The following is a 23,655-nucleotide window of genomic DNA, read 5'->3' as shown; positions in this document are numbered from 1 at the left end:
ACAGGGTTGCGAGAAGGCACTGTCTTAGTATACAGACATTTTCTTTGTAGTTAGAAGTCAGGAATGTTAAGTAAACTGACATGAAATCTGTGGGAAATCTGGAAGAGTAACATTGGCTTCCAAGTCGAATTCATTCGGTAGTCTTCGTTAGTGGTCTCTATACTCCTATATAGTTGTGAAAGTTGAACACTGAAGATGAAAGAATTATTCAAGCCTTTCAGAAAATATGCTTTAAAAAAAAAGTGCTGGGTCAGAGTATCAAATACTAGGAAAAGAAAACAAAAGAGTTTGTACTTTTACAAGTCAACACTCTTCAATACTATGAAGAGACGATAGCTGAGCGGGTCATATTGTAAGACATGACTCACTTTCAAAACTCATCCAAGGGAAAGTGGAGGATGAACAGAAAAAAGTTCGTCTAAAGAAAAACTGGCTGTACAAAGTAAAAGAATAAATCTCCTCTTTCTTGATAATCTGCTAAAAAAAAAAAAACAACTGCTGACAAGATATAGATAGTATTACCGATATATCAAATATGAAAACAATTTAATCAAGAGATCTCATTTCATTTTCTAAGTAGGACCAGACTGAAGATCGCCAAAGTTTAATAATACTAACATATTTTCCGTATTATAATGGATTAGCCTACCCTGGTGAGTTCCAATCTCTTACACTCACTAAGCGATTAACATACAACATAAGACCTATGTATATCTTAAATCTTAGAATTGTATAGAATTTGCGTTAATGTGAATATGCTTAATGAATTTATAACGGGGCCCATTTACTTATGGAGATATTCCACTTTAGCAGACGAAGAAATACTAGCGTTTATCGAGGATGCAAATATAAACCTTCCAATTCCAGACTGGAAGTGTGCGCAGCATTAGAATACAACAACACTTGCAAATAGCAGCCTACAAGTTGATGGCTGTTGTTCAAGACGTTCTACAAGCAAGTGATTTGGACTCAATCATAAACACGCTACGTCAGCAAGTGATTTGGACTCAATCATAAACACGCTACGTCAGCAAGTGATTTGGACTCAATCATAAACACGCTACGTCAGCAAGTGATTTGGACTCAATCATAAACACGCTACGTCAGCAAGTGATTTGGACTCAATCATAAACACGCTACGTCAGCAAGTGATTTGGACTCAATCATAAACACGCTACGTCAGCAAGTGATTTGGACTCAATCATACACACGCTACGTCAGCAAGTGATTTGGACTCAATCATAAACACGCTACGTCAGCAAGTGATTTGGACTCAATCATAAACACGCTACGTCAGCAAGTGATTTGGACTCAATCATAAACACGCTACGTCAGCAAGTGATTTGGGCTCAATCATAAACACGCTACGTCAGCAAGTGATTTGGACTAAATCATAAACACGCTACGTCAGCAAGTGATTCGATGATGAGGAATTCTCTTTGGTCTTGAATGTGGGTTGACACATGTTATTGTATAGACTAAGACTGAGATAACTTTTCACGTTAAGTTTCATTTTAATCCTGATTAATGTATTTATGATTTTAATTATTTTTATTAAATTATAATTAATCATGATGTAAAATATATTATTCAAAGTAGTTAAAGTTGATCTTTTTAGTACCATCCAAAATACATGTTGAAATACAATATAAATTACGTAAATCATTCTTGCCTATGTTAACTCTTCTCTCGCCTGAAGGCGCACAAAAGCACTACTGGCCCTGGCCAGACCGTTATCAACTTCCCTTGAAAGCGAGGTGTCATTTGATACCATGTTTCCTAGATATGTGAAGTGGTCTTTCACGTATACCAAAAGCAGTCATTTTTGTGAGCTAAAAGGTGGTCGATGTAACAGAGGTGTCCCACTGAAACGCTTTGTGTGTCGCATTTTACATCTCGAGAGAAGAATTTTTTCCCTTTGCAACTTCTTGTGTGACTAAAGAGGCCAATCATTGATACACAGCTTTGGTCACAGATCAGACATATGTAATCACCAGGCGCCGTTGCATTTTCACCCTTCTTTCTACTACTGTTGTGTATGGCATCTGCAGCCTGGGACCCTTCCTTTATGCTCTCTCTCCCTGCGGATTTGTCCAGTGCCACGTTTACCCAGCTGCTAGTGTAAATTTTGAAGAGCTTCATGTCGCGTTTGCATACACCCGGCGGCTATCCTGCCTTTTGTTAGATCGGCATACAGAATGTCTTGTGAAAGTCGACCTACTAGCATTCTATGAACGTGGCCAAGCCAGCCAAGGCGTCTGCTGCTGTTAACACAGCGGATATCAAGGCACCCTGCTCTTCGTAGCACTGCCTCATTGGTTATTTTATCTTGCCTCCACGGAAACGCTTTAAAGACCAGCTTAGGCGCCAACTTGCCTTAGCTGACATAGAAGAGAGCACCTGGTTGCATGCGGCTTCGGAACGAGATATCTGAAAGTCAATCACAGAGGCCGCGAAATACACAATTGAGACCAAAAGAAAATCCGCTGCCCAGGACAGAAGCAGACGGCGAAAAAAAAAATTGTAATCGACCACCGGCGGACAATGGTTATGCTTGCCCTGAATGTGGCAAAATATGTAGGTCACAGCTGGTACTGCGTAGCCAAGGGAAATACTCCATATCTCATTAATCTTCGGACTCAAAGACAAGCCTTATTATGTAAACTCTTCGATGTGTTATTAAACTATAAAAACTATGAGAATATGCGCGCACACGAATGCCCATCACAGTGCACCCGAATAGTGGACTTGATTGAATGTTAATGCCAGAGGCTATTTTGACACCTAGTCTGGGCCAGTCCGCCCCTGGCATCGACTCATTTTTTGTAAGAAGACTATTCAATATGTGTGTATTAACGTGACAAAAAAACAACACTTATCTTACTCATGGTAAACCAGTAACACAGACTAAAAACTCATAGTAGGCCTACATAGGTGTTATTAAAAGAAATTTCTACCAATCAATTGAACATACAACTAAAATGTTATGTAACAATTGGTTAGGCCAATAATAGAGTAGGCATCCTCTGTTTGGAACCCTCAACTCAAGAAAACATTAGGAAACCCGAACAGACACAAAATAGAGCAGTGAGATTCATAACAAACGAATCTTCACATTTGATTAGTGTATAACAACTTTACTAAAAATCATTAAATTTAAAAACCCTTCCTGATAGAAGACGTAAAAGCCAAGTAGCAACTATACATAAAACACTGAACATCTTACTAAATTGGACGATGTTCTAACAACAATCATATACATTTCAAACATAGATCTATATGTTATGTGTAGGCCTCTAACATTGTTTGACCTGCGCTCTTCTTAAGTCCTAGAATAACTGCTCTACAAACCTTATTATGAACCTTAAAACGCAGGAAAACACTTGCTGGCTGACGGAAAGAACCTGCTGCCATTCCACTACTAACTCCGAAAGAATTTGGATTCCAAACATATTGTAAATGTAGGCCTATGTTTTAAGACAAATCGGAAAATAATTGTTATGACTTTTCCATGCGCACCGCCATCCAGGCTAGTGCAGAGATGCGCACTTCTAGTAACCAAACTGGAACAGGATGTTGACATTAAGTGACTAACGATTTTCGCCCAAATGGAGATAGCCAATATGGAGATGCTGTACTTAAGGCAGATGCCCTTTTGTGTTTGTCATGTCTCCGTGTAAATAAACGTCTTTGTCTCGTTGAGTTGTCTCACTTCAGTTATTACATTGGTCTCAGAAGTGGGATTATAGGCGACTCAACGAGAGGAGGTAGGATTCTAGCACAATGGCATCTTTGAAACAACTAGACCAGCTTTTAGTTAAAGAGCTAAGGTAGGAACTTCGTTACAGACGCCTGAAGCTTGGTGGTAGCAAGGAGGTGCTTACAGCTCGTCTCCGGCAAGCTCTAATTGATGAAGACGAAGATCCGGAGACCTACCTATTTGAAATTGAACCGGAGATTTATGAGCTTATTGGCAAGATAAATGAAGGTATTGATGCAATGTGTGAACAAATTAACATTATGGGGAACAAGGTAGATAAAATGGTGTCTCAATTGAAAGAAGGAGTAGACTCGTTGGTAAAGGAGCAGTTGCCTGTAGACTCGTTGGTAAAGAAGTTGCCTGGTCAGGACTGTGGTTGCACAAACAGTGGTGACGGAGACGCTGGGGATTGGAGCGCCGTCTGTGTCTGTGTTGTGGGCAAGTCTTGTGGTTGTGACTTTCAAGACGAGAAACGTGACAACGATTGCTGTGATGATCTCAACGGGATGTACCGAATCGAAGGGAAAGAGACTAATGAAGAAACTGAAGACTGTTACGTGCCTGAAGCGTTTGTTCCTGTTGTACCTGTTACCAGTACCTTAACTGAAGTCTGTTATGAGCCTGAAACTTTTGTTCCTGGTATACCTGCAACGAGCCGGACAGATCAAGACAACGTTGGGTCTGCGTCCAAGCTGGCTGCTGTGGACCTTAAAGACCTCTGTTTATCTGTCATTACCTTTGATGAGAACTCCAACCATGAAAGCCTTAAGACCGTTTCTGATTCCTTGCCTTGGATGTCGTCGAGTGAAGCTGCGAATGCGGGCCCCAACAATGGCCGAGGCAGAAACAACGAATTTGACTTTGGCCGCGGCATAAAAGAGAACTCCATACTTGACAACTGCATCCAGGCGATTGACATAGACTGTATATGCGGCGCCCTGCGGGGACAGTGCCCATGCCAAGAAACCCAGCTACAAGATCTGAACTTGACTGAAATGTGTACTTCTGCTCACATCAGTGAGGGTGACTTGAACGGTGGTGAATTAATCCCAGCGAAACCTGATGTAGTGATGGATGAACATTACAAGGATGCTACATGGGCATACCTTACAGATGAGGCTGAGAAAGATTATGTGCTTGAAACCATGGCTACCGAAGGGCCTACAACTGTGTTACGAGACGTCCATGGAGGAGGTCCGCTGACTCAGCATCTTAGAACAACAACCCTGGAAAATACAGTGATGGCCACAACCTCCATTTGTGTTACGTGGCTGGCACCCCTGACCTCCACTAACTCTCCCTGTGTTATCTGGCTGGCATCAGCGACTATCTCTTTGTGTGTCAAACGGCCACGTCATCGTCGCAACAACAGCCTGGTCGACTGGAGAAAGAGAAAGCGGCACTGGAGGAAAACAATGCGGATGGCTTCGTGGAGAACACGCTCCCTTCCGCCTGTGGCTCCCACTGATCGACCTCCACCTGAACTGTCAAACCTCAGCTGCAGTGTTTCTTTTCGGGACGAAAAGTGCTAAGACGGGGGCAATGTTATGACTTTTTCATGGGCACCGCCATCCAGGCTAGTGCAGAGATGCGCACTTCTAGTAACCAAACTAGAACAGGATGTTGACATTAAGTGACTAACGATTTCCGCCCAAATGGAGATAGCCAATATGGAGATGCTGTACTTAAGGCAGATGCCCTTTTGTGTTTGTCATGTCTCCGTGTAAATAAACGTCTTTGTCTCGTTGAGTTGCCTCACTTCAGTTATTACATTATGTTATAGTTATGTGTCTCTAAAATTCCTTTCTTTTTCATTACATTCTAAAAACAGTTTAGGACCTCATTGTTGGAGGATACAGCGCTGCCCCCCTCCACGAGTCCCTTGCTGTCTAAGGGTAATGCAAATTAAAATTATGCCTATTTTTTTGTCCAGAACCCTTTCAGACAGAAATATTGTTTTCATTTCAGCCAGTGAAAGGGATTTTCATTGACCTTGGGGGATCATCGCAGGCAAAAGCTTACAGTGAATAAATAATTATTAAATAAAAAAAGGCGAAATATGAGACAAACCGGAAACTGATTTAGAGTTTTCTATATTAAAAGGAAATCTGGGTATATTTTTCTTATGCTGGTAGTCTTGCTAGGTACGATTCTAAGGGTTTATAGATCTATATATAGGTCTAGACCCGAGTTTATATTGTCAGCCGTAGTTGTCGTATGTTACCACTGTCCACTCACACTCATTTTTACTGTACACGTAAGTTTAGATATAAATATAGACCTAGACCCCTCAAATGCTATCTAAATCTGGAGTAGACTCTATAGTATGTATAGACTATAGTGATACTATACCAGTGGCAGTACCTAAATTAGGCTAAATAGTAAATAGAGATAGAAATCAATTGTTGAATTAGGTCTTATATTAAGTTATATACTTTATATATAATATAGTAATAGTAACTTATACTGGAATATTAAATATTATATATAAAATATATTATAATATTTATTTATATAGTCTAAAGTCTAAGTCTAATAGTAATATATTATTATATAGTCAATATAGTCTTATAGATCTAGGTCTAGAGGGAGAGTCTAGCTAGATTGCTAGAATTCTGCTAGATACTAAGACTAAGAGTAAGAGTATTAAGTACTAGATCTAGTACTAGTCACTTATTAGTGGATAGTCCAGATAGACTATATTCTATATTATTATTAATTATTTAATTAGAATCTATAAAATTATAGATTAAAATTTAGAATCAGATCATCAATCATCAAGATCATGGTCATGATAATATTATTATTATAATATTATTAATATTATAAACAAAATTATTATTTTTTATAATTAATATTATTATATTAAAAAATATTATAACTAGAGTCATTACTAGACTCTCTCTCTATATATATTAAAAAAGAAATATATAAAATTATAATATAATATAGATTATTATAGTATAGATCTAGTTTAGATCTGAATATTAGACTAGAATCACTAGATTGAAAAATTGAAGTATATTCTAGATCCAGATCCGATATCGATGAGTATCCTAGATTCTAATAATTAATAATACTATACCTATAATTTATAGTAATACTTATATTGTTATGTTATATCCGAACACCGACTTTCATGAACTAGTCTAGAATAGATCTAAGATCTAGGTCAATTTATTTTATTTTTTTTATTTGGTGAAGGTTTAACATACACTTGACTGCCTTGACAAACAAGGTTACAAACACAGTTTGTGTGGAAACACAAACTCAAAATTGCCCCCTGAAGTGGTCCACCCAGGTAGGTAAAAGGGAAGGTTTCAATATTTACAGAATGATTAACAGAATGAAATTCTATCAAAGGCAAATGTCATAGAAGAATAGAGAAAGAAGGTTGACAGATCTTGTGTGGTGCCCCAATGGTTCTGCAGACCAAGGGATAAGTGAATGTGAAGTTAGATATGAACATTGTAAAATATTTGTATTACACAAATAAGATAAGATAATTTTTATTGATCCAATCTAATGGAAATTCAGTTTGACTACAATTGACAAGCTCAGCAAAACTACTGTACAAAAACAATATTGATTAAAAATTCGTACAAAGTTCACACACAAAACACATACACATTCACAACCAGCGCTTAATGAATTTGACTTCTAGGTACTTCTCGATGATGACAGCTGATCTTGTAACACTCTGACTGAAAGTGGGATAAAGGAGTTTTTAAATCTTTCAGTTTTAGTCCTAATGGAAAGGAGACTACCACTTCATTCAGATCTTATGTAACAGTGGTTTAATGGGTGCAGGTTGTCTTTAAGAATCGTGAGTGATTTGGAAAAGCTCTTCAAGAGATGGTGGCTGTACTTGAGTGATATACGATGCTTTTTTAATTAGTCTATTTATTCTAAGTCTTTGTGCCAGTGAAGTATTACCATACCAGCAGGTGATGGAAAAGTTAATAAGACTGCTGATGGTTGCTGTGTAGAAAAGTTTGATTATTGTTTTGTCTATGTCGAATTTTTTTCTTATCTTTCTGAGAAAGAAGAGTCGCTGGTGAATTTTCTTGTATAGATTTTGACAGTGTTCACTCCATTTCAGTTAGTTGTTGATAGTTGTGCCTAGATATTTATATTCTTGTACTTGTTATATGGTTTGGTTGTTTATCTGAATTTCTGCAATATGGTCTTTGTTTTTCCTAAAAATCAATAATCATTTCTTTAGTTTTCTGAACATTTAAAATTAGAAAGTTATCTATACACCATTCGTAAAAGGTGTTAATTGTTGAATGGTACATATTTTCGTCACCTGCTGTGTCGTCAGCAAATTTTATGATGGGAGTGTTAGCTAATAAGCTCTGAATGTCATTTGTGTATATGGTATACAATACTGGTGACAGGATGCACCCCTGACACATGCCCGTTCACTTTTACATATTGTGGGCGTTTGATGAGAAAGTTTAGAATCCAAGCTTGTATGCTTTTGCTAATGTTCAATTCAGATAGTTTTTGTATCATGCGATGTGGTTGGATGGTGTTGAATGCGGATGAAAAATCTACGAATAATACTCTGGTGTAGTGTCTCTGAGTATCAAGATGATGGTATAGACAATTCAGCATAAATAGTATTGCATCTTCTGTACTTCTTGACGGTTTGTAAGCAAACTGGTGCGTATCGAGGCATGTTTTGACTTCTTTCAATAGATGTTTTAAAATAATTTTCTCCAGGCACTTCATTGGAATTGGTGTAAGTGCTACAGGACGTAGATCGTTGTTGGAAGCATGATCCTCTTTTTGGGTACTGGAATTATTTCAGATGTCTTCCAAATGGAAGGTATTTTGTGCGTTTGCCAGGACTTGCTGAAGATAGCACAAAAGATATAAGCCAGTTGTTTCGCACATAACTTTACAAGTGTGCCACTTAATTTGTCGGGTCCTGAGGCTTTGGCAGTGTATAATTGTTTAAATATTTTAATCACTTCTTGTTTATTAAACAGTTCTTGAGACTGGATTATATTGCTGTTTTCAAATGATGCCAATAAATCAGGGTGGTCTTTCTCGAAGTTGTGGCAGTCAAATCGGCTGTAGAAATCATTTAATTCATTGGCAAATTTGTTATTATCAGCGACGCACATTGGTTCGCGCTTAGGTGCGTAGCCAGTAATTTGTTTCAAGCCACCCCAACAAGCTTTAGAGTTATTTTTCTTGAAAGAGCTTTCAATTTTTTCCTTGAATCTCTCTTGTCCTTCAAATAATTTCTTTTTAAGGGCTTTTTTGGCTGAGATGAATTCAGAAGAACTGCTTTTAAACATTCTTTTCTTGGTCCTAATATAAAAACTGATACCAATATGTTACAAACATGGCCTAACTGATGTTTTATAATGATTCTCTAATTGTTTTGTAAAGGATCAATCTCTTATTCAAAGCCGCAAGAAAAAAAAAATTCCTTTAGTTAAATGTTCCATAGCTATTGTGCAACTCTACCTTTCCCGCAATAATATGAAAAACTACTTATTAATTGTTGTTTTATAATATGCATACTTAATAGATTTTTTTTCTCTATTTAAAAAAAAGTAAACATCTTTTTTTTTTTGGTAAATGTAGTAGTTAGTATGACAGAACTTACTTAACTTCAAAGCAAAATACAATTGTAAAAAAATATTTTTTTTAACAAAAAATCTTAAACCCTTTGCTTAAATGTGCTAAAAATATGGTAAATAGTCATCTCCCTTACTAAATAGCCCCCAGTGTTTGTTACTATTAATAGTGAATAGTTGTAAATATGGTGTATTTTTATGAAAAAACTCCTTGCATAATATAATTGATTTTAAAAATGAGATTTTTGGCTTTCAGAAAAGAAAAAAGTAGCCGTTGCATCAGAACTTTGAATGGACTAAAATACTATGATGTCGGATTTTCAATATCATTTCTAGTTTACAAAATCTAAACAGGGCAGACAGACAGACCACACAAAACTAATAAAGTCTTTTTTCCCTTTTGGGGGCCGCTAAAAACTAAAAGCAAATTCTTCTTCTTCAACTAATGGACAATAAAAATAGCTGTCTTCCTATGTATTACTACCCATAGTTAAGATTTTATTTTAAAATAAATTTGGTAACTTCATTCTCCTTTCTCTCTCTCTCTCTAAATATATATATAATATATAAGAGAGGGTGTTTCCAAATCAAATAAAAAGTCTTATGTTTCATGATGCTTAGGTTAAAAGAAAACAAAACGGGGGTTCCAGAGAGAGAGAGAGACAGATAGAAAAGGGCTGTAAAATTTCATTGCAACAGATACATTAATTCACAGGCTAAAAAAGGTATGTTATGTTGATAGTTAAAATGTGGACCATTTATTATAATTGAAAATAAAAAGAAAAAGGAGTGTTCTAGACATAATTACCAAAGCCTGGGAACAAATCAATTTGCATAGCCTGTGTGTGCTGCTAGTTATAGTATATATATTTATGCATCAGATAACATTGCACAGAAAAATATTTGTTAAAATTTAATAACTATAGTACTTTTCAATAACTAAAAAAAAAGCAGTTCAATCAATCATTTTAATTGCCTGAATTTAAATCCTTAAAAAATTATTATAATTATAAATTAAAAATTTCTTGCCTTAGACAATTAAATTACAGTTAAAAGAAACCCTTAGATTTTTGTAACTAATTATGAAAAAGATTTTTTGTTTGATTTTGTACAGTAATAATTCATCATTAAAAAACAATACATGCATTTATCAATAATTATTGAAAATGTCTATTAATATAAAAAACTATATAGGAAGAATAAAAATGAACAGGAACTATAGGAAGAAAGTTTTAGTATATTAAAATTATTATTCAAAACTTTTACTTAAATATAACAATTTATCATTAACCATTTCTAAATGCAATGAAATAACTAGGACATTTCGAATATATATAATTTTTTTGAGCTGTAGACTTTTTAGAGAACCAATACCTTTTGGTCATCAGTACTGGAGAAACAGTCATTTAACACCTCAAAGAAAAACTAAGCTTCAGACTTCAGATTTCCAGTTAATCACAGTACTGGCCCACCGGTCATCTAGATAGTATATAGGTATATATAGATGTAATGTATGCCTACTTTACATGACTATAGAAACTGAGTTACTGAGTATAAGTCTGATAGATCTAAATTAGGAATATATTGAATCAAGATCCAAGACGTCCAAGTTATTAGATTTAGTAGATCTAGATTATAGATAAATCTAGATCTATAGTGTGAAAATTTTAGTTTTTTCTATATATTGTTGTGGTGGCACAAATGGGGGTAGTGGTGTGAGTGTAGTCAGCGGACGGAAATAGCCCTAGGCCAGCGCTAGATGAGCGGTCAGCCGAGACGAGTGTCAACATGACGGTTCGAGAAGGATCAGTGTCGTGAACAGAGCTCAGGCGCATCACGAGAGTTGTAGTCATCTGACCACCCAAAAACGTCGAGCGGCGTTCTGTCCGGTTCTAGAAGGCCAGTAGGGACCCTATATAAAGAGCGGAGGTGTCGCAGTCAAGGCGTTTCACGAGAGAAGGTTCACGACAGGGGTTCAAAACACGGTCGACTACAGCACAGTTCAACGGTGCGGTTCTGTATGGAGCATTACAATGGTTCAGTGCGGAGTACTGTCAAGTACAGTTGAGACGACTGGTGTCTTGATCTTGGTCTGCGATCGATCCGACACAACGAGCCTAGTGTGTGAAGTCAGTCCTGAACTGTTGAACCCAGTGCAAGCCCAGAACGAGACGGAGAGGCCAGTGCAAGAGGTGATACTGTGTTATCGGAGAGATATTTGTACAGTGTACGTGTTGCCAATTGTACAGTATTGGCTGTTATTTATTCAACTATTAAAGTGTTGCGTTACTCTGGAGCCCTGAGTTGTCAAGTTCTTTACGTTGGTGGTGTATGGTGCAGTTTGCAGAGAGCCTGGATAGTGAGATTCGTAACAATATATCTAACTCAGTGATTCCCAAAATACAGCCCGCAGGCCAGATCCGGCCTGCGACTTGGTTTCAACCTGTCCGCCAAAGCGTCGGTCCAAAAAATTAAGTGGTTGAAAAGTGTATCTCTAATGGATTGGTACCATGGCTTTTAACTTTGTGCGTTTATGAGATGGGACTGAATGTAGAATCTACAAGGAAAAGTGAACGAATCTTTACTTGTTCGCGAAACATTATAGAAAGCCAACAAGTTTGTTCTATAAAGAAAAAGTGTGGCTGTTGTAAAAAAAAAAAAAGAACAAAATATAACAGGCATTCTTGGTTTGAGCCGCGAATAAAAGATTGTTAAACTACGGGTACTAGATCCACAGTTTTTTACTTTCTAAAAGTTTCAGGTTAATTTTATGTCATGTTTCTATCTTTTTGTTGATGTGGACCGCGACACTTGGGTTGGAAATTAAAATGGCCCGCAGGATGAGCAAGAATGGGCATCACTGATCTAACTAATAACTAATCATTACTAATGTTTTAAAAGCCCAGTCAGTAGAGATCCACTTCTTGTTAACAACCTTGTATTAACATGAAAAAGAGTCACATAAGGAAGCCTCAATATGCAGTTTTATTGCTAACTATTCTCTTTCTCTAAGCATTGCTCCTCATCTGGTTGTTCTTGCTTGCCTTGCTTAAGAACTCAGCAGAGATTCAACAGCTTTCACTCAATTGCTTTTCAAAGAATTCTTCGGTGGACTTCATGTTCAAAGTTTAATAAAAAGTTGTCCGAATAGTCAGTGTATTGCTCTGTTGAATGTACTACTTGCATTGACTAAACCAAATGGCATGTAGTTAAAGTGGAATAGTCCAAATGCAATAGTGAAAGCTGTGTATAGTTTACATTGTTCTTTCATTGGAATTTGGTAATATCCTCTTGAAAGATCTATTTTTGTAAAAAGTTTTGCTTCAGCAAACTGTGTCATGAGATCTTCTGGATTTGGCATAGGGTAAGAGTCTAGGCAAGTAATTTAGTTGAGTTGCCTAAAGTCTACACACATTCTAGGTGTTGTAGCATTGTGTCGTTTCACAAGTACGATAGGTGCTGCGTAGGGCGAATTTGAATGTTCAATTATGCCTTGTTGAAGTAATTGGTTGATTTCTTTTTGTAGAAAGTCTCTATAATGTATTGGGACTGGATATGGTCTTTGTTTTGTTGGTTTGTCACTAGTCAAATTGATCTCATGTTCAATAACTGATGTTTTGCCTGGAACGTCGGTAAAAATGGCTGAGTAATTCTTTAGTATCTCTGATACGTCTTGCTTTCTTTGACATGATAAATTGTTCAATTTTATGTCTTTCCATGATTCTGTTTGTGTTGATATTGGTTTCGGGAGTATGAGTTCTTGTGTATCATTTGAATCACTTTCTTGAAGAACAGTCAAACTTGTAATTGTGTCTTGCACTGTTTCATTTTCTTGTATTTCTTCATTATATTTATGTAGCATATTGATGTGATAGACTTTCTTTTTGTTGTTTATTTTAATTTCATAGTCTACATCTGTGATTTTCTTGGTAACTAAAAATGGTCCTTGCCACTGAATAAAAAATTTGTTCTTTTTATCTGGCAATAATAGTCTCACTTTATCTCCTGGTTCTGCTTTCGTTTACTCGTCTTTGGGTAGCTATGTTGGCTTTTGCTGTTTCTTGTTTAGCTATTTGACATGCTTGTATGACCATATTTCGAGTGTCTATGACATGTTGAAATGCTGTTTTTGTTGCTGTTGCATTCTGTCTTGGTGCCATTAATGATTCTTTTAGTGCTGCCATAGGTCCTCTCGGATTTGCGCCGTAGAGCATTTCAAATGGAGAAAAACCTGTAGTTTCTCGGTATGCAAAAAGTGCTGCTGGTATTAAAAGATCCCAATTTTGTGGGTTGTCATTGGCTATTTTTGCAGTTTGAAGGGGTGCTTGAGTGTGTCTACCTTTTGGTCCTTTCATTTGACAAATATGGCATGTACTGACGAACTTCTTCACAACTTTCGTTATGCTTGGCCATTAGAAATGTTGTAGAATTCTTTTCTTTGTTCTGGATACCGCCATATGTATCAGGTAGACCTGATGCTTTGGCTAGTTCTTCGAAACGCATCAGATAAGAATCAATATTGTCTTTAGATTCTTGGAAATTGGCCATTTTTGACATTTGTTTATATTTGTCAAAACCTGCAGACTTTTGTTGGGCATTCGCTGCTTCTTTTTGTGCCTGAGCTAATTGGATGTCTTTTTCTTTGATAAGGCGTTCTTCTTCTTTCATTAGGCGTTCATGTTCCATCTCTTCTTTTTGTTGTGCTAATACTTTCTTTTCATGTTCTTCAAGCTCTTGCTTTGCCCATTGTAGTCTTTCTGGTTTAGGCATAGCAAATTCTTTGGCCATCTCAAGAAAATCTTGTAGTGTTAACATTTTGGCTGCCATGTTAATTCAGTAGCAAGTAGTCTTGTACTTGTTAACTTGATAGTTGAATATAAATGATTGTCGTTACTCGAAAGTAGACTTGAATATACTTCAATTAAAATGTTCTTGGGTTATTTTTATTTAGAATATACACAATAGTTCAATGTTTCACCTTATAAATCGTTGTTATAAGATGATTATTGTAGATGATTATTGATAAGATGATTATCACTTGTTGGTGATAGTAAATAGTAGTTGCCGCTTGATTAGGCAATTTGAGAACAATTACTTGTCGCTAGTAAGTAAATATATAAGGCGATCTAAGTTGATAGATCAAGCCTGTAAAATGACGTAAGGTTGTACTGACCTTGTCATAAAGACATGTAGTAGACTTGAACGTGAAGTTTTCTTCGTAGTGAGAGGCTGAGTAGTGACGTAGAACTATCATCTGTAGTTCTAGTTTGTTGCAACACAACTGTCAAAGAGTTGTTTCGATAGTTGCAGGTTTGTTATCGTGGCAGACGTCAAAGGTTGCCAGATGAAAGTATTGATCCTGTAGTATCACGTTGATGAATAAATTCGTTGTACATACAGCCGTCGGAGGTGTCAATTTATGTCACGTGTTTATTATGTATGTTTATTTGACGTGAAGATCTTGATGCTATAAACTTGTGACATATGTGGGTTCGGAGGCCTTGATTATAGTTCAAACACTTTAACAAGTAATGAAGTAACAAAGTGCTGATATGTTTTCTTTAGTTTTAATTATTTAAAACTTGAACTTGAAACAATAAATGTATGTACAAAGATATATACAATGGATACAGGATTCAGTGAAAATGATCAATAAAATGAGTAAATATTTACTTTAAAAACTAGCGACTACTAAGTCTAACTTTTAAACGCTCTCTCCTGTCTCAAGCTAACACTCCGCCTTTTATATCTTTCTTTAGAATAAAGAACCGTGACATCTCAATACCCTTCCTTGACTCCCTGACCCCTTTACATTTAATTTTCCCCTCAATTGTTTCTGTAATTTAACCTACGGCAATTATGTCTCCCTGCTGTAGCCTTGAACCAAGTTTTAATCGGCGTCCTTCTGGCATTAAAGCGCGATTTGAGATAGGTACAATGTCCTCATTCTGTGAACAACGAGGTGTCACTAGGAACTGTTTTTGTAATTTAAGCTATGTTAATTTTGTTTCCCTGCTGTAGTCTTGAATTAATCAGCGTTTTTCTGGCATATAAGCGTGGGTACGCTGACCTGATTTGAGATAGGTACAATTTTGTAAACAATGAGGTGTCACTTGGGACGTGACATACTACACCTCATCCTCCATGACTGCAACCAGTTAGTCACAGCTATTTATTTGGTATTGACAACTAACCCTAATATCTAAGGGTCCTTCCTCCATCCGCCACCTGGGGATATGCTTAGTAGAAAGTGGTAGCTCCCCCAATACTACTTAACCATTCTCCTATTTTGTAACAATACAAGATGTTTCTGACCTAATTTTAACTGCACTTATTACATCTATGGGGCATGGTGGCTGAATGGTAAAGCACTCGCCTTTCAAACCAAAAGGTCTCAGGTTCCAATCCTAATGAAGACTGATGGTTACCTGTCATTAGCACATTTTTGCAATGCAAGAAAATAATAGGAAATGGCGTCGTTATATAAAATTAGCAATTCTTAGAGAACATAAGGTTCTAGGCTATTTAACAGTGCTATCTTGGCTTGTAACACTGTTTAACTTACAAGAATGTAAATCTAAATCTTTAACAGAAAAATAAAAATGCTTGGAAATAATTCTTTTAACAATATTTAAACTAAACTTATTGATATTATTATATCCCTATAATGAGAGTTCCCTTAGAAAGTGTGTTTGTGGGGGGAATATCTAAATATCAATATATTGATATGTTGTTTTTTTTTTTTTTAATAACCTTACTGAGATGTTTAAAAGTTGATAAGAGGACTGGATTTTTTAACATGTAATTTCAAATATGTTGACATCACTGTATAACTTATTTCTTACATTAAATTATCTCTTAAAATTGATTTTAACTATTTTAACCTAATTTTAGTTAAAAACAAATTTAAGAATAGGTAAGGAGACTAAATGTTATATCATGTTGACTTACCACTATTGTATTCCCTTTGATTAAGAGGCTTTTAAATAAGTAATTAAATTCTGAGAACAAAGATAGCATTCTAGATCTATAACCTGGAAGTTTATGTATAAAGTAGATAGTATCATATTCCTTGGTAATGTGATCAAGTAAATAGCATTAATATCTTAATAGAAACATATTATGCTAAATTAAGTTATTGAGACAAGACAAAATAATTTATAATTCCACAAAACGGGCTGACTATATGCATCATAAACTGAGCCAAGTGTTTTTAAATTTTTATTTTGGCTTATAGTTTCACTACTTTGAATTTTTAAAGTTATATTTCACTTTAACTATTTTCATTTATACCACCTCAATGACAAACTAAGTACTGTATCAGACTTTTATGAGCTATACAGGATTTGAATATAGGTGTCCCCAGCATCTACATCTCTCTTTTTTTTTTCCATCCATCATATATTTTATTGTGCATTATAGCATTTGTTTCTATAGGCATATTTGTTGGGACACTACTGTAGGTTTCCATAACAGACAAAAAATTGAACTAAAAATAACTTTTAAAAAGATGTTTAATAATGATTACTTTTGGTTCATTAAGAAGTATTTATTTAGATCAAGTTATACTGTTTAGTTTAAACTTCAATCTAAAAGATGTTTTTGTAACTTTTATTAAGAATTAAATGTAAAAAACATTATGAAATGATTTTTAAATTTGTCTTCTAATAACTGAGAATATATCTACCATCACAAATGTTATTAAAGCCCACATAGAGAAAGTTGTACCATGGATATCAATTACTAAATGCTCTTAGTTAATTATTGATTATTACCTTTAAAAATATCCTAAGAAATATAATAATGCTGAGCATTTGTTTGTAGGCTTACACCATGACAGATCTTAGAACTTCTTCTATTTCTCCTGATGATGATAATTTTGAAAGAGACCTACAAGAAATGTTAGAAGATGGACCTAATTTAAATGAAATCACTTCAAATGTTCAGGGTGGAACTCCCCAGTCTGTGTCAGCTACTTTTGTTGAAAAAGTTGGTCCTTTTTCAGCTGGAACAAGTTCTTCTGGAACCACATCAGCCAACAATTATGGTTCAGGACCTTCTGGAAGTAGACTCACTCGTTCCTATACACTTCCTCCAGGTTTGTCTATCAATTTTATTGAATATCTTTTCTAAAACTTAGTCATTCACATTTCAATGACAGTAGACTCGAAACTAGATTTTTATTTTCTCACACCATATCAAAACAAAACATTTAGATAATATGAACATGTGTTTAGACCCAACCTCTTTGTTTTGCTTGAGATGCTTTACCAACATCAATTCATTCAAATTATAATGATATACATGTTCATTTTATTCTTTTTGTTGTTGCTGATTTCTGTGGTTTTTTGTTTGTTTGTTTTTTTTGTTTCTAAATATGTTTAAATTTGAAACCAGGTAAATCAATGACAAGTGACCTTGCAGAATGACGGATAAAGCTTTACTCAGAGATTTTCTTTTTGTATTGAAATTCAAATATATTGAAATATGAAATTATTCCCTTTTTTTTTCAGCTACAAGCAATGTTCCTTTATCAAATTCAGGCAGTCACAGTTCGGGAAGAAGTCCAAATGGAGACTTTATACCAAAATCAGTCAGTCTGAATGCACAGAGTAAAATAGAAACTTTGAAAGAATGGAGTGTGAACACATTTAAAACAACAAAACAATTTATTTCTGAACGAATTGGAAAAGCTACAAAAACTGTGGATGTGGAGATGGAAACCAGTATAGAAGCTCTCAGAGAAACACAAAGAAAATATGCTAATATTCTTAGATTAGCAAGAGCAATGACTTCCCATTTTTATAATGTTGTTCAGACTCAGAAAGCTCTTGGAGAAGGTTTTTCAGAGTTGGCCCAAAAATCTCCAGAATTACAAGAAGAATTCATTTATAATTGTGAAACGCAAAGAACTCTGGTTAAAAATGGTGAAATATTGTTAGGTGAGTTGTTGTTTTTTTTCGCTACAGTTTTTTGTAAATTTTTTTTTACTATAATACAATGCATTTGATTCACAATAATTTTTTTTTCTTTAAACAATACGAGAACTAAAAGAAATAGCATTTTTTTAGCTGCCCACGAAAGGGGAAAAGACGCTATTAGTTTTGTGTGGCCTGTCCTTCCCGTTTAGATCTGGTAAACTCAGTGATGGGAATTTTCCGAAAATTTTCAGAATTCCAAAAATTTCTTCTGATCCGATTTTCTAAAAAAAAAATCTGAAATTTGCCCCACATTTAAAGAAAAAAATCCGAATTTTTTTTTTTCAGTTTTTTTTTTTTTAATGAAAAAAAAATCAGAATTTATTATTTTTCCATTTACGGAAGAATGCGAAATAAGATTTGATTTGTTTTGGGCATGTGCACATCTGGTCTTTTGACACAGTTAAAGTTCTACTTTTTTTAAATCTTGTGTTATCGTATTGTCTTATAAGTCTAGATTTAGATCTAGATCTATCATCTAGGTCTAGAGTGGTTTCTTTAATTAGGTACTTCAATAAACTGACCTAGATCCATTTTTTTTTTCTCCCAAAAAATGGCTGAAAAGTGTGTCAGCACATTTTACCCTTTTTTTAGGATTGGTCATTTCCATCAAAGTTTTAGCATATTGTATTTGATTTGAGGACTAATTATGATTACTTTTTGTAAACATAAGATATCAGAGATCATTTTTATTTGCTTTTGAAGCCAATCTGTTAAATTTTTCTTAACAAAAGTTTATGTGAAAGTTGACATTTTTACAACTTTTTTCCTATAAAAGTTACAACAATGCTGTTTGCTACAATAAATTATCATATTATGAAATGTGTATATTTCAAATTTCATTAAATTCACTTTAAAGATATTTGATATTAAAATTAACAAAGACAAAGAAGGGTAAAATTTTCTTTTTTAAATAAAATAAAAGTGTTTATGGTTACAACAATCTCACTAATTCTATTGAATTTAGCATGTTAATATATATATGTGTGTTAAGTTTGAACTTTGTAGCTTGGCGCACTCTTTAGATATTAATTTTCAAAGTTGATGGTTAAAATCTATTTTTAGTAACAACCAACACTGTGATTTACTGGAAATGGTCAATTTCTGTCTATCACGAGCTATTTTTAGAAGCACACATAGGAATTTTTCATTTAGTTTAACTTTTATAGTGTTTGAATGCTAGATTATGGAGAGGGAATGTGTCTTTATTATAATGACTTTGTAATCTGCAAATTTTAAAGTAAAAGTTTAATTACTTTAAAAAATAATATTAAATATTACAATTTTTTTTTCATATTTTTTAGCTCAGCAAACTTATAATTAATTTTTTTTTCTGTGTGTTGTTTTTTTCTATTAATATACTCATGTAAATTAATAGTTAATAAATGAGTACATTATATTTTTAAAATGATGAGCTATTATTGCACAAAAATTCATGTAAAAAATCTTTTAATAACTTCTATAAAATCGCAAGGTTTCTTTTTTATTTTATTGTCCAAAGCAAGAAATTTTTCATTTACAATCTAATTTTTAAAGCATTTAAATTAAGGCATTTTAAAATGATTAATTGCCAGTGCTCTACAAAAAGGTTAAAACTGTTTTTTTATGAAGTTTATGAAACTTATAATCATTAAATTTTAGGAAATATTTTTCTGCGCAGTGCTATTTTCATTTATAATTTATAAGAATTATCTATCTGATGCATATAAAAAGCTATTTAAATACAGTAGAATTATAATTAAACAAAATAAAACACAATACAGATCTCTGATTTGTTTTATTTGTGATTTTTGGGCTCATATATGATGACAAAATCACATATATTTTTATTTTTTGTCGAAGGCTTTTTTATATATTAATTAACTTTTTTTCAAAGATTTTATTGCTTGGTCTTATTTTTTAAATTTATTTTAACAGAATACTGGTTAATGTAAAAGAGTGTGAAGTTTCAACCCCATATCTTTAAGACTTTTTATAATACAGTTAATTTAAGTTCAACTGTCAGTTGTTTCGGTCACAGATTTTTTTTTTATTTACAAAGGCTACAGAAGGCTAATTTTTGGCCACTAAAAATTTAATAACTTCCCTCACAATTAACTCAGCAATATAAAATTGGTATCATTGGAAAGCATTTCTCAAGCTCTGTCTAACTACATAGGTTCCATTGCATTGTGATCATTTTGAAATTTTTTTCGAAGTACCTACTTTAATTTGAATACTTTTGATCTAGATTATTTAGATCTAGAGCGTCTAGACTTCAACACGAATCAATGGGCTCAATGGCTGCTTGCCAGCTTTTGAAAAGTGAAAACTATCAGTTGAGTCGTTGAGAGCATCATAATGCCCAGCCGCTTTTTGCTCTGTTGTTACGATGGCCCCCTAGATTTTTAAAATTAGAACCCTGCCTGACTTCCATGTGTTCAAATGGGATTAGATTTAGACATCTAGATCTATTATAAGATCTAGGTCTAGTATTAGAGACATAGTAAGGATGTATACATAGTGACATAGTGTGTTACTGAGTCTGAGTATAAGTCTGATAGAATATAATAGATATAGATACAAAATAGATAATAATAGTAATATATTGGTTCTAGATCCAGGTTATTAGATTTAAGTAGATCTAGATTATAATATTATAGAATCTATAGATCTAGATTTCTAGATCTATGTTAAATTACACACAAACACTTACTTTTGGTTTGAGAATTCTAGTATCACTTTTCTAACACCCTCCCTCTACCAAGTCACTTCCTCTTAAAAAAAATAATTCTACAAGCAGTCACTGACTTTTCCACTTCTTAATTCAGTAGGGAAGTATTTCATAAGCTTTATGTAGGGAGAGTGTTGGCTGAGTGGTAAAGCACTTAGCTTCTAAACTGAAAGGTCTTGGGTTCAAAACTCTGATTTCAGAGTTTTAGGATGTTCCTGAGTCCACCCAATTCTAATGGGTACCTGACATTAGTTGGTTAAAGCAAAGGAAGTTATGGTTAAGGCCATATGACACCCTCACTAGGTCTGAAAATGTAGCTTTGTTACTTTTTGGTCATAGCCCTTTTTCATTATCACTCTGGTGTTGTAATGCTCACTTGCCCTATGAGTTTTTTGTTGTTTTTTTACCTTTACCCTCAGCACAAAAAGTAATAGCTATACCTACATTTTATTTTGTTTTTTAAAACGTTTTACACACAACAATAAGTCTTCAGTCAATGTCAGCTTTATAAAAACTAGAAACTGTCCCAATTTAAATTTGGCATTTTTTCTCCCACTAGTTGTCCTGTATACACAGTTCACATTTTCTTTTGTTCAGTGCAAGTGAGAGAATTCGTGGATAAGTCAGTCAGGGCTTTTGCGCTTATATATAAGTAGCTGTATTTATTTAGGTTATTTTTTGCTTATTTTATTATTTGTCAGATTCATTTGGAAAGAAAAAAAATGTGTCTTCTCTTGTAAAACTAAATACTACAAGTTAGACCTAATCAATATATAAATTAAGTAATTGAAGTATAATTAAGGATAATAATAAATATAGTGGAATTGCCACTTTAGATAGTAGCTATATGCTTGCTTACAGAGATAAGCAAAAACAAGAAAAAAGAAATTCAATTGGATTATTTTACTTAATTACTGAATTCTCTTAATAGCGACAAACATTTGCATACAACCTTTTTTCATGTTCATTTTTCAAGGAAAAAGTTTTTAAGTATGGTTTAGTGAATACTGTAAGAAGTGTTAGAATGTAAAAGTAAATGTCATTTATTCTTTATTTTATTTGAAAAGAAATCAGGATTATTATCATTATTGAATCCTATTTTAAAAAATTGATGTTCATTAAAAGAAAATTATTAGGTTTTAATGTTTTCATATGTTAAGGTTTTCATTCATTTTATTAGAGATTTTAAATCAGTCTTCAGATGAAATTTTTCTATATTGAAAACCATAGAAAAGAAACATCTGTTTTATAAATTGGTCCTAGCATATGGAATAACACAGGAAATATGGAACCTGGACACATGTCTCAAAAACCGTTAACGATTTTCCTTAAAATTTGGCAGTTGGTGTTTTTGTATATCATTGGGAAAAGAATTAATATAGCTTCTTAGCCATACTGGGAAAACTCTAGTTTGATTGTAGTAATTTTTCAAAGTAAAAAAAAATAAATTTTTATTTCGTTAGAGAGCGAGAAAATATTTATTTTGAATGGACTATACGTTTTCAGGTATTTCTGCATGTAGGCATTATATTATTCAAGAGTTTAATATATTAATGTTCAGGAACATTTTGCACATTGTCTTCTAAATCTTGCTCTTTCTTTAAAATCTAACATTCATTAGATATTAAGAGAAAAATAATCACTCTGTAAGTTGTATAATGTAGGTATTGTCCACATTTTTTTCTTCTTTATCCTTGTGTCCATATATTTTGTTAGGTTGTTTTTTTTGTGTTTTTTTTTTTTGCACTTCAGTTCTTCTTATTATTACTTATGTGTCTTGAAATTTAGTAAGTTATCAATGTCATTTTTCATGATATGTTTTTTTTTTAATGGATTGTCTCGTTTTCCTTAGAAATTGTAGAACAATTCATAATTTAATATCTTTTAAGTTTATTTATCTTAGTAAGATTTGTCAAAAGTTCTTTCTTTTCATTTCTGATGCATTATTATTTCCAGGTGCATTAAATTTCTTCACTTCATCAGTTAACACCTTATGCCATAAAACCATGGAAGACACATTGCTAACAGTAAAACATTATGAAATGGCAAGGTATTTCTTTTTTATTTATTAATTTGTTTTTGAAATAGTCTTTCTTGTCAAAGTGTTTCTTCTAATTTCAAAGGTTTTTATGTGTTTTCTCTTGTGTATTTGGCAATCATTTTTGTTTGTAAGGTTGCAGTTTGATGCATATAGAGCAGATTATGAGAGTCTTGAAAGTGGACCAAGAGAGGCAGCAACACAGTTAAAACTTGAGGAAACGAAGAGAAAATATGAGGAACACAAGGTTAAGTTTGACAGACTTCGTAGTGATGTCCAGATCAAGCTCAGATTTCTGGATGAAAACAGAGTAAGCAATATTAATTTTACAACTTTCAATGACGTTCAATCACATACTGTTAGCCCAGCTTCTATATTAGAAATAAGTTCAATGACTAATTAAGATTATCTGTCTGAACAAAAATCTTTAAAATGTTCTTAGTGATTGTATCGGGTGCCAAAGCTTTCATTGTTAACTCTACAAAGAATGATCTTAAAGAAAGAAATCTGAATTTTTTCATAATATGAAAAAATATTTCCAGTGTCTGCATACCTTATCAAGAAATTGC

The 23,655-nt window shown here is 33.9% G+C and overlaps 1 protein-coding gene across 4 annotated transcripts in view; it reads left to right on the top strand.

Annotated features, from left to right (window-relative positions):
* The first annotated feature begins 5,861 nt into the window (after positions 1-5,861).
* The window catches only part of LOC106072503 (arfaptin-2-like), a 34,333-nt gene continuing 16,539 nt past the window's right edge, over positions 5,862-23,655 (top strand). The window contains exons 1-6 of one of the 4 annotated variants that reach the window (XM_013232881.2): positions 5,897-6,017; positions 6,965-7,061; positions 17,182-17,455; positions 17,871-18,299; positions 23,005-23,098; positions 23,222-23,396. In XM_013232881.2, coding sequence (XP_013088335.2) covers positions 17,191-17,455; positions 17,871-18,299; positions 23,005-23,098; positions 23,222-23,396 — 963 coding nt within the window. In that variant the 5' untranslated portion in view covers positions 5,897-6,017; positions 6,965-7,061; positions 17,182-17,190. Of the gene's footprint in view, positions 6,018-6,039; positions 6,085-6,964; positions 7,062-9,978; positions 10,083-17,181; positions 17,456-17,870; positions 18,300-23,004; positions 23,099-23,221; positions 23,397-23,655 lie in introns of those variants that run through there. The other 3 variants (XM_056037955.1, XM_013232882.2, XM_056037954.1) reach the window with 3 other exon arrangements.

Source organism: Biomphalaria glabrata, chromosome 8 (genome assembly GCF_947242115.1).
Source record: "Biomphalaria glabrata chromosome 8, xgBioGlab47.1, whole genome shotgun sequence".
Classification (NCBI taxonomy): Eukaryota; Metazoa; Mollusca; class Gastropoda; family Planorbidae; genus Biomphalaria; species Biomphalaria glabrata.
Note: the sequence above shows the minus strand (reverse complement) of the source record. Positions and strands in the feature narration are given on the sequence as shown.